Genomic DNA, 12,979 nt, shown 5'->3' with positions numbered 1-12,979 from the left:
TTTGAACCCAATGAGAAAATATAAGATAGAACATAGGATTGGAATATGTATCTATATCCAATCTATTTTCATCCCTACCAGTGAGTTCATACACGACACTTTAGGTGTGCCATAAGGGGCACTCTCACGTGTAGTATTAGTGGTTTGTATCCCTGTGCTCCTTCCTTCCAATTGAAAAATAACTGCAACAGAGCCACTTGTCCCCCTTTTTGTTGTCTATTAGACTTCTGTTCGATTTAGGCATTTCCATATTTTTATGTATCATAATTCATACGTATAGTTGTATGCACAGTGATGGAACATGATACATGATATGTTACATAACATATTGTGGTCGTACATAAAACCAAATCAACATGGCAAAGCACACAAAATTATCTGATACATTTGAAAACAGAGGGTACTAATCGGATCTCAAAGTAGTAAAGCTTGACAACTAAGCTACTTTCGGATCCATGAAACTCTGTTTAGGAAATAGGACACTCCATTTATTTATTTCCTCACAGGACATTGTCCGATCCATACTGATCCACACTGCTGTGAGCAAACCTTTTTTTTATTTTTTTGGTGAAACTGTGAGCGAACCTTTGGGCGTGCAGTCTTACGGGTAAACCTCGATGATGCCACGAGCTCCTATTTTCTTAACGATCTTATAGTCGGAGAAACCTGCTTTCATAAAGATCTCGCGCCAGTCATTTTCGTCCCGCTGCCTGCCTCTAGTATTCACCATCATGGCCATGTCCATCAGGAGTTGAGCTTCGTACATTATTGGCCCCATCGAAGGGCTAAGAACTATTTCTATAATGATCACCTTCCCTCCCTCTTCTCGGGAAGGAATTGCTTTCCTGCATTGCTCCAGGATCTTCACGCAATCCTCATCGTTCCAGAAGTGCAGTACAAGCTACAATAAATAAAGTTCTATAAATTTAACAAGGCATAATTGAGTATGTAAAGATTTACAAAAAAGATGAGTCTATATGTGACCATGTCAGAACAAACAAAGTCCTAGTTCCTCTAGCTTTTAGGAGTTCTTATTTTCATTTGTAATGAAGCATGTGAGAGTAATAGCCATTGTTTTTACCCAATTCATACCTTGAGCATCACAGCTTGAGCAGGTGGGACAAACTTGAACATGTCCCCCGCGCCATAGTTAACGGCATCAGCTGGTGTGGTCTTAATAACCTTTGGAATGTCCAGCACAGTGCACTTGATGTGAGGGAACGCCTTCATGATAGCACTCACAGTCGTGCCATCACCACAGCAGTCAGTCAGTGATTGCAGCCCCTTGAAAAGATCATGGCACTCCCGAATTATTGTTCCAATTGCCAAATTGTCGTGTGCTGCCACACCTTCATTGACAATCCTATCAAGTTCCTTGTCCAGGAGCGACATATTCTCGTGAAGGAGTGACACACCATGTAAATCCTCGAATGGCGACGGCACTGGTGGCGCCAAATCCTTCTTGAACCAGTCAGCCAGAGACAACCCCGCCTCAATATGATGCCGTGAAACCGTGCCGAGCACGAAGTATTTCTGATAGGTGTGGTCTTCCGCTTCCACACCTTCCACCAGGAGCCAAGAGAGTGGATTGAGGCGGAAGGTCTCTACCTCGGCATTGCTATCAGACGCGAAGATGCCCGACGTGACCAGCAACCGCATTATGCGGCGGAGGAATGGAAGCTTAGCTGGGGGGAGGGACAGCGCGGTTACCAGGTCGGAAAGCGATGTAGCCCCTCCAAGATTATGGATGGCAGTTGGGATGTGAAGCTCGACAGCGCACTTGAGTGCCATGGAGGTGAGGTAGTAGAGGCTGTGGCGCCAAAGGTCAGCTTGAGCCTGCAGCAGCTCAGCATCAGTGGGAACAACGATGGTCTGAGACTCAGCCGCCATTGTGGTTTGTCTCGGTTTCACTCTCTGTATCTTTCTCGGCGATTGTGCTGTGATGTTTTTGATTTGTTCGTGGCTTGCAAGGGATTAAATAGGGTGCATCGGCCTGCTATTGCTGTGCAAAGTATATTTGATTGTGAGGCATTGCTGGACTGTGGCCTCTCATGGACCACAAGTTGGTTAAGTAGGATAGAAATGAGTAAACTGAACTATACGAAAGCACGGAACACGAGCTGATTAAGTCAGCATCAAAATAAATTGCAGGAATGGGCTATTTTGGGCATCGGGCACAACATTATCGCGAGATGCTGTGACAGGGGTGTAGTTAAACTGAATTACTCGGTTGTGTTCAGTGCTATGTAAGAAAAACAATGCACAGAAAGCTAATGTTCAGAGATCCATTAGGAGTTACAAAAACAATCAATAGACCTAGTGTTCAGATATACAATTTTTCCAGTACATCACTTTAAGGAGAAAAAAAAGGAGCCAAACAATTGCCCTAATAAATCTAAATTCTAAATAGAAGCATGTATATAGTGGTTGATGCCGACAACCACATAAAAGGGATATCTGCTAGTACGGCGCAGTATGCATTGTGGTATGCATAATCGCCAATGGTAAATACAGTGTGCATTCGTAAGTAATTAAGTATAAATTCATGCTGATATTAAACAATAGTACTTCATTTACATTGTAATTAAGCACCTCTTTTAGGAAGTCATTTCATTATATAAGCCCATTGTAGATATCTAGGTGTTGTAAGAATGTTTTTAAATATTTTTATTAAATAATTTTCTAACTTACATGGCTGATCATGATAATATGTGCACTATGGATGATCCTAGATTAATGATATACAAAAGAAATTACAGTTACTATAAAGTTAACATTTAAGGGTATGTTTTGTGTGTGCAGTATGTTAGGAGTTCATGGAGGATAACGTGGACTACAAGTTGCTTGAGTAAGTAGCATAAAAATGGGTAATTAAACTATAGGAAAGCGGGGTACACGAGGTGATTAGGTCAGTATCCAAACAAATTGCAGGAATGGGACTAATTTGGGCATCTTGCATAGCAAACCTTGTCGTAAGATGCTATGACTGGGTTGCAGTTAAACTTAATTATTACTCGGTTGTGTTCATCTTTTCTTTGGCATGCAAGGCCTTGTAAACTTTTTTCAGGGTTAGAGTAAGCTTTATGATCAGTTCTCTTTTCTTCATTGGACCAAGACCTTTGATCCTTTTTGTCGAAGCGCATCATCGAGATCAGTATGCGCTAAAAATATCCACATCTTGACTTGTCATAAAGAAAACTTTTTGTCTCGATCTACCAGCAGAATATTATACTTTAAAAAAGCCATGTCAAAGAAATTACTGGGTGCATGAAGCAAAATCAGCCAAAAAAGAACAAAGCACAAAGTTTTTGGTACACGAGTTTGGTGCGCGTAGCATAATTCAGCTGAAAACATAACTCTTCGTACAATTGCTGGGTGCGCGCTATATAATGATGAACAATATCACTGACGTCAGTGATGTCATCAATAGTTATACAGATGAACAATAATGCTAACGACAATGAGGACAACAATAGTTGTATGGATGAATAGTTAGTGTACTATGGATGACCTTAGATTAATGATATACAAAATAAATTACAGTAAATGCAAAGTTAGCACTTAAACGTTTATTTGTACATGCAGTATGTTGGGAGTTTATGGAGGATATCATGGACCACATGAGTAAGCGCCTATTTGTTTTGGCTTCGGATTGTGACTTCCAGCTTTTACAATCTGAAGCTGAAACAAGCAGACAGCTTCTTACCATAGCTTTTTATAATTCACTTGTTGGATTGTGGAAATCTAAGAGGCTGGGTTCACTCAACTTTTCACAAATTGTGGAAGTCCATTTTACTAAACTGTACATCAAAGTTTTTTAGAATCCACAATCTAAAATTTTTTCGTAATCTAGCTTTTTACATTCTAGCTTTTTACAATCTGGAGTCTACAAGCTGCTTTTCAGAATCCCGAGCTAAAACACAAAGATCCTAAGTAGTATAGAAATTAGTAACTAAACTATAGGAAAGCGTGATACGCGGGGTGATTAGGCCAGTATCAAAACAAATTGCAGGAATGGAACTATTTTGGGCGTCTGTCACAACAAACCTTGCCGCAAGATGTTATAACTGAGTTGCAGTTAAACTTAATTATTACTCAGTTGTGTTCATCTTTTCCTTGGCATGCAAGACCTTGTAAACTTCTTTTAGGGTTAGAGTATCATGATTGTTTAGTATGGTATCTCTGAAGTTTGCAAAGGAACTAGGCAATGAGCACAAAAGAATAACACTCAAGTCATCATCATCATATTTTACCTCCAGACTGTAGGACAGCAAACATCTCCTTGAAGACCGAAGGATTATTCAACATTGAACCAGCTTCTTGTAATTTTTACATGAACAACTTCATCTTTAGGTGTTTATTGCTAGTAAGATCCATGGACATATAGATCGAATCCAGAGGTAGCCATAAAGTAGCAGTAGTTTTCTTCTGCAAAACCTCATGCAAAATACTATTTGAGAGATAAAAATGAATTTGGGACAAAGCCTTATAATCGTTTCTCTTTTCTTCATCGAACCATCCTTTTTGTCGAAGCTATCAAGCGCATCATCCAAATCAGTACACGCCAAAACTGCTCGCATCATGACTTGCCATAAAGAAAACCTTATGTCTTAATCTAAGAGCAGAATATCATACTTTAAGAAGCCATGTCAAAGAAATTCCTAGGTTCATGAAGCAAAATTAGCCAAGAAAGAACAAAGCACAAAGTTTCTAGTACACAAGCTGGATGCGCGTATCAACATTCAACCCAAAACATAACTTTGTATAGAACTATCGGGTGTGCATAGCAATATGCTGCATATAGACAAACGGTAACAGTGACGTCAGCAATGATGTCATCAGTAGTATGAATGAACAGTCAGTGCACTATGGATGGCCTTAAATTAATGATATAGAAAAGAAATTACAGTAACTGCAAAGTTAGCATTTAATGGTCAGTTTGTGTCTGCAATATGTTAGGAGTTTATGGTGGATATCATGGACCACAAGTTGGTTGAGTAGGTAGCATAGAAATGTGTCACTAAACTATAGGAGAATGTGGAACGTGAGGTGATTAGGTCAGCATCAAAATAAATTGTAGGAATGAGAATATTCTTGGCGTCTAGAACAACAAACCTTGTCGCAAGATAATGTGATTGGTGTGTAGTTAAAATTAATTGTTCGGTTGTGTTCGGTGCTATATAAGAAAAACAAGACTGAAAGCTAATGTTAAGAGATCATACAAAAAAAAAATCAACCAAACTAGTGTTCAGATATACAAATTTTTCCAGTACATCACTCTAAAAAAGGAGTAGAACAATTGCCCTAATAAATCTATAATCTAAATAGAAGAAAGTATATAATGGTTGATGCCAATAACAATAGAATGGGATATCTCTTAGTATGGTGCAATATGTGTTGTGGTATAAGCCCATCGTAGATATCTAGGTGTTGTAAGTTTTTTTTAAAATCTTTTGTTTAATAATTTTTCTAACTTACATGTCTAACCATGATCCTAAGTGCACAATTGATAACATTAGATTAATGATATACAAAAGAAATTACAGTAACAACAAAGTTAGCATTTAAGGGTTTGTTTATGTGTGTAGTATGTTGGCAGTTTATGGAGGATACCATAGTTTTTCAAAAGACTTAAATAATAGAACTTGACAAGCATTTCCTATTGATTTGGCCGGCGGGCCTAGATGTTTACTCTGTCTTTCCTTCTCGAGAGCCTACACATACAACCATTTGAATACAACTTGAGTATAACTCAAGATCTAATGGCTGAAATTGTAATGCCCCGGATTTCTAGAAACAAGGATGCTACAATATCTCATCTAAAACCTACTAAGTTTAGAAATTATTAGAAATTTTAGTAGAGTTTCCCCTGTAACTGTCTCTTTCATAGACAATCAACAACACATATTTATCCACAGGCATAATATTTGTAAGAAAAGAAGGCATCACAACCCATGCCTAGGATCCGATACAACTGATGGACCGATATAAATGACCAACTTAACCCTAAGTTGTTTAACTGACCAAACTAGCAGTTATAGTTCTAATGCATTATTAAGAAGACTAAGCATTCATATAATGTGCTAAAACGTTATGCTAGTCCCTTCCATCTATGCAACGATCATTTGGTAAAATACTCAGCAAGTATAATATAGAACTGGAAGAACATATAAAACAAAAGGAATCATTAGAAAACCATATCGGGAGGAAAAATGTTCTTCTTGTGAATTTTTTTTTGAAATAGTAGTTTTTGTTTGAAATGGACAACATCTGAATGCATCTTTAGCATTTACTAGTGAAGTCGAGCAAGAGGGGACATTAGTTCCTCACAGGAAAATAAATATAAGAACCAAACTATGCATCCATGGATTGGAATAATCCATAGCACATTAATGATATGAAAGAAACTACATCATGAATATGAATGATTTAACAAGAACATTATGAAATCTAGAATTAGGAAATCGCGTGAACACACAAATTGTGAAGGAATCAAAAATGGAACATGAACACATAAATCATGTGATGCGCCTCTCGAACTATATCGTCCTTGACCTGGGTTATTTTTTGTGGCACACAAAGATGACCATGAAACCACACTGCTCCTGAAGCATCCAAAGTGAAATCTCCAACTTTCTCTTCTCCAATATGCGTTTTCACCTCTTGCAATAATCGATCATGTTGTGCTTGCAACACATGCTCAAGTATGGTAGACTCAACAATGATCCGTGTCTATGCTTCTATCAATCCAGCATATCAAAATAAAATATCCATCAATTCATATTCTGTTATCAAACAAATCAAGGTAGGGGGGAACAACCTTGCGGCACAAAGCATCAGCCACCATGTTGGTTTTACCTGGCATGTATTGGATATTGAGGTCATAATCCTTGATCAATTTCAACCATCTTCCCTACCTCAAATTGAGATCCTTCGAGGTGAAAATGTATTTCAAACTCTTATGATCGATGAAGGTGTAATAAGACTCTCCATACAGGTAATGTCTTCTGGTCACTACTTGGGACACTGACACTCCCAATACATTTCTGCTGCTCTGCAGTAAGTTGAATCTCCAACTCCATTCCTCTAGTCTCATAAACTGTTGTAAGATAAGATGTGGGTGGGTTTCTCCCATCACCTCTCTGTAGCATGCATTAAGTTCTCTAAAGAACTTCGTAGCATTCTCACGCTCATCACACCCCAAACTATGCACGAAACGAATAATATTGCTGAACTCCCTCTCATACTCATCCGCCGTCTTGCTCCCATGTTGGATATGCTTTAGCACATCGTTCATCTTATCCTTGAAAGAGATTGGATAGTACTTAGCCATGAATTGATGTAGCAAGACCTCCCAAGAATGTCACCACAACCAAGGGTCCATGCCTTAAGAACTCCATCCCACCAGATATCTGCCTAACCTAATAGTTAATGTGGTGCAAACTCAACCTTCTCCTCTGGCATCATTTGACACCGATTCATGATCTTCTGTATCTTGTGCAGCTAGTCTGCAACATCTGTTGGAGTCCCCGACCATCAAACATGTCCAATCACATAGAGATCCATCTTGGGTACATCATCCTTTGAACTGTAGGAGCTACTAGGCAGCTTTAGCGGCTTCAACTCCTGTAACTGAGTGGTCCACAAGCTCTTCACCCTCCTAATTCTCTTACACTACTTGTTTTGGTTCCACCGCTTGGCTGGTACGGCCTCAAGCATGGCCACTACCTCGACCTCCATTGCGATCGCCAATGAGACCTCTACGAGCAGCCATTCGAGCACTCCCTCTCACCTGCATAGCTCTACCCAAAAAAATATTAACAAGGATGTGATCAACAACATGTTATCATATCTAAAATAAGCATAGAAAAAGCAAATATATTTAGCATGAATGAAAATGCAATGCATGCCTATGTAACTAATACTATTGTGCAAAAGTGTGTCAACAATTTAACTTTGTTAAAACAATGTCAAATTCTAATGATGGTTTACCTAAGTTATCAATTTACTACCCTAAGAACTATAGCTTGGCTCTGATACCAACTGTAACATCCTAGATTTTTACAAACCCGGATACTACCATCTCTCATCTAAAATCTACTTGAATAAACAAAGACTAAACTTGTTGTCATTAGTTTGTCTTTGATATTGCAGTGCAACTATAAGGAAACAAAGGCTGGGACTATATCTATTATGTGGACCATCAAATAACTTTCCAACGGGTACTCAAAGATATGAAACAGATTCCATATATAGGAGATATGAGCTTTCTAATCCAAGCCTGCTAACTGTGATGAGATCAATCCGAATTGAATTTAAACTTTCCTAATATTCAAACTCCATGTTAGGAATAACTTCAATACATGTCAATCATGAAATGGAAGTCTCCTAAATATTTGGAAACCCATAAGAACAGCTGGATGTCCTCCAATAATGCCTTGTAAGCTTCAGGCTCTCCATGTTAGCAATTCTCACGCGTTGCCATGATAGCATGCACAACATCTAATGAAATCATTGTAACTCTTGGCAGGAACCTTCAAATCACATGCCTTATAATCCATTGGAAAGTATACAATAAACTTGTATGCTTCGAAACGCTTTGAAAATGCACACACAACTTCAGCAAATTGACAAACAGAACAACAAATTGTCTAACAAGCACTTAGTCAACTATTCTTCATCATTCTCCCTTTCTTCAAAATGAGTCATTCTTGTTAGACTCTTAGATCTTAAACCAATAGGATCTTAATTATCCTAATGAACATGAACACCTAAAAATCATTACTGACCTAATTGGAAGATGCTCTGATGGGCCGCGAAGACCTCGTGTCTGCTTGATGCATGCGTGCGTTGTCGGTGTGGGATCATTGTCGAGCTTCTCCTTCTTGCAGTGCCATGGACAGGGAGGACACTGACACAAATAGCAGGCGATCGACTTGGCCTTCAAGTCACTCTGAGCCACCCCTTGATCGGTAGGGTTTAGTTAGGGCTAGCTAACTTGAACGCACTAACTCAAAAACCCATTATTTTTCTGTAGCATCAGGACCCTTTCTTATAGGCTCATGCAACCTGGGACCAAGCCGTTGAGTCAATTATTGGCTGACCGATCACAGCCACTCTCTCAGTCAACTGTTGCCCCATTCTTGTGGGTGGCAGTTAGCAGAGATCACAACTAACATTGTCCCACCTAATCGAAAGACTAAAAAACTTAAGTCCACACTCAACAGAACAACACACCAAGGTAACGTGTTGTAGCAGTTGGTAAAGTCACCACTGAACCTCCTAACATATAGTGTATTAATCTATTTCAATAGAATGTATACTTATACTTATTGGGAGATGGCTCATACTCTTATGCTCCTAAATGTGCAGTTTGCTTTCACTGTCATCATGTGCACTTTTTTAAAATGAAAAGCGAACTTTCTTGTTTCCAGAATCAAAGTTTGAGATCTCAATTTGTCCTAGACATGTCTTATGCCGGCACTAACTTTGAGACAAGCCTTTAACAGGGAATCATTAAAGTAAACATGATACATAAACTTATATATTAAACATGGTACTTAATTATTATAGGTTGAACATCAATAATTTGATTCTGAATTCATCTTTCACAATGTCATGTGTTTGGCAACACACTTGATATGTTGTTACTTGAAGCAAAACTGCACTCTGACATAATAAGCTCTAGGATAGAATCTTAAGTCAAAAGAAAATTTTCTTATTTTTAAACCACAACAACGTAATGTGGATTTCTTATTATCCAGCAGCTTTATAACATGCCACAAGTCAGCTTGTATATTAATGATAACTTAAAAGATTGGTTAAAGTCATTACACAATATGGCTCCTCCTGCAAGGGTGAAGATTTGACTTGATGTGGATTTTTCAATATCAACACACCTTGCACAATTTACGTCTGAATGATGCACAACTTTATGATTATGAGACTTCTCATATGTGAGCTTGTAATCATTAGCACCATGCGTATAACACAGAGTTGTCTTTAGTAGTTTTCTAATAGTTCAGTTCTGGATCAATATTTGGCAAGTATCTCAGTTACATCAATTAATGAGGGCACATATTAATATTAAGTATACATAATATTCATGATAGAGATATCGTAAGAAAAAAATTGTTGCCCTCAATAATCAGAGTAAACTCCTTTAATATTGGACCTATCTTGGTGAATCTTAATAGACAAAACATGAGAGGCATTACCAAGAGAATCTTAATAGTAGAAGATAAGGAATCTTCAGGTCTTAAACATTAATATCCCTATTATTGATAGTCAACAAGACATCGTCTATATGAAAAGCTAAGAGGTTAAACTTACTCCCACTGATCTTAATGTAGTCTTAAGGTTAAAACTTGAGGTATCTATACGTGAGGCTCACATTATTCATAAACTCTAGAATTCGGAGGAAAAACTTTTGGAGATTAAGGGTTTAGGGTCTCTCGGACTTTAGTTATTGGAATATAGCCCTGATTGTCCTTAAGTATAGTTTACCTTGCCTCAGAGCTCCCACTAGAATCAATAACTCTACAAACCAAAGATATGGCTTAGGAAAAATAATAGTAGCAAGTTTGACAATCCCACTAGAAATGTAACTTATTTTTGGGATACCAACTAAATGTATGTGCGATTATCTTTAATCCTTTCATATACTTAATGGAGTAAGAAATTTATTCATGGGGTTTATATCTCACATAATGAACTACTTTATTTCTTAATGAGACGTTTCATTCTCCCCCTCAAATGTGGCATAAGCATCAATGCCACAATTTTGATGAACTCTAAGGGAAGTCAATAGAGTTGGCAACATGCTTAATGCTCTCAAATAATTCGTAAGATTCTAACGTTGATAAACACAAGAAAATGATGTCTCGTAATGGGGACATAAACTACATTATTTCGATAGATGGTTAAAGCATAATTTAGGATTGATGGAAAACTTCAATAGATCCAAGGTAATGTTTATATTTCTAAGGTAATGTTGGCAGCATAAATATAGTCATTTATCTTAGTATATTGTCAACTTTCCTTATGAATGCACTAATTCAGAGCACAATCATATTTCACTTCTCATTCTTCATTATTGTCATAGAAAAGAATGATGTAATAAAGTGAATTAGAAAGGCTCTAATAATTCTTTATGTCTAAGCTCATTATTCTTTGAGCACTCTTATGATCACTGTATTGGTAAGAACTTTTAATGAATTTTATAATACTTTTTCTTATTGCGAGATAATTATAATTTGAACGGAGGATTGCTGTCACAGATCCTAAATTTTATGATCATAAGGGACATTTGCTTGATTTTCTCCCACTAGTCTTTAGCAAAGTACAATTTTATGGAATTTACATCAATGCCTTAATCATTAATGGCTTCTCTAATGAGAGCTAATCATTATCATTATATTTGTGTGCATAATCAATATGCATAACTTCAAGAATGATTAATTTGTAACCATAATATGTTACCTTATTCCTTTATTAAGGTACTAGGAACAGTCAAAGAACTTATATGGCTGAATTGATAATAGGGACATATCACTGATCATTACTTTAATATCTACAAAGTCTATGAATAATTATCTATCATGAAATTAACCCTTTGCTGATCAGATTAATAACATGCTAATGATAAAACTTAACAATTCCAATTCGCAACACCGTTGGGCAGAAACAAAATGTACTTAACATGAGGAAAGAATCCACAGTCCAACTTCGCATCACCTTTTGGCAAAAAAAAAATGAAGAATAACTTAATTCACTAATGGATATAGCTAATGATCACAAACAACGTTAGTTAGTACGTAACCATGAGCCATAAAACATAATTCTTAAATCAACATCAAATCTCTAACCAAAACTTCTCATTGGTTCCATTTCGATTAAATAAACTATGGGAATGACACATGATTACAATCAACGTTGGTCAGAATGTAATTGTGTGCCATAACATAATCTCGAAACATCATTAAATCTTTAATTAAGACTTCTCGTTAGTTCCATCTTAATCAGAGATGACTTAATCATAACAGTCATGGTCACATAAATACTTGAGACGATGACTCAATAACTTAATGAATTAAATGATACATGACCGTAATGACGTTGGTCAATATATAGCCATGAGTCAATTAATCATAAGCATATTGAGTCTCAAACCATAACATATTGATCGGAGACAAGTCTAATCATCATTACATGGTCATAATTACTAAACATTAAACATTAATTACTTAATGCGGAAGCGTGAATATTAAAACAATACCTTAATTAACATGAAACAGATAAACATTGAACTAAAAAAAATAAGGAGGGGAAAACTAATATCATAATTTAGGGAAAACTTAAAGCATAATAAAAAATCTAGACAACATCAAAGGAGCTAATTAAATATCTCAGAACAATCATAATAATTGATCTCATCTTAGCTTATCCCCAAAAGACACATAAACATTATCCGTGGCCCGGCTGAGAAATATCCAAAAGGTTAGTCTGAATCTTATACCCAAAATTGTGTCCATTAAATATGCATGGACTAGGGACATAAATTCAGTGGGTAATAAAATTTTGACAATTCATGGTTATAAACAACTTTGGTTGGAATACAACTATGAAAGGTCAACATTAAGGACATTGATGCCCAAAACTTAGTCATAGTCCCAAATCAAAATTTCCCGTTGGTTCCATTTTGACTTGAGACAAACTTAATCATGATAGGTCAAAAAATATTAATTAAAGTCAACCAACATTAGCTTAATTTGAGAACTCCTTAATTATCATAAAATAATTACATCATTTGGGCTACTAAACATTACTCAAAATTATATAAGTCAGATCATCATTATTTGGGCAATATTCATTAGTCAAGGATGTATAAAACAATACATCTCTCTGGGCAATTATCAACTTGGGCAGTGCATAATAAAACAACATTAATAATGAGAAAATGCACATGAAACATTAGAGC

The 12,979-nt window shown here is 36.8% G+C and overlaps 1 protein-coding gene across 1 annotated transcript; it reads right to left on the bottom strand.

Annotated features, from left to right (window-relative positions):
* Positions 1-295: 295 nt before the first annotated feature.
* Positions 296-1,966, bottom strand: LOC133886140 (probable O-methyltransferase 2). Its single transcript, XM_062325875.1, has 2 exons — positions 1,093-1,966; positions 296-901 (listed from the first exon to the last, which is right to left on the bottom strand). Exons 1-2 carry the CDS (start codon positions 1,888-1,890, stop codon positions 602-604), a joined length of 1,098 nt encoding a protein of 365 aa, XP_062181859.1. The 5' UTR covers positions 1,891-1,966; the 3' UTR covers positions 296-601.
* Positions 1,967-12,979: the final 11,013 nt, after the last annotated feature.

Source organism: Phragmites australis, chromosome 12 (assembly GCF_958298935.1).
Source record: "Phragmites australis chromosome 12, lpPhrAust1.1, whole genome shotgun sequence".
Classification (NCBI taxonomy): Eukaryota; Viridiplantae; Streptophyta; class Magnoliopsida; order Poales; family Poaceae; genus Phragmites; species Phragmites australis.
The sequence above is the reverse complement of the archived record's forward strand: the minus strand, read 5'-3'. Positions and strand labels throughout refer to the sequence as shown.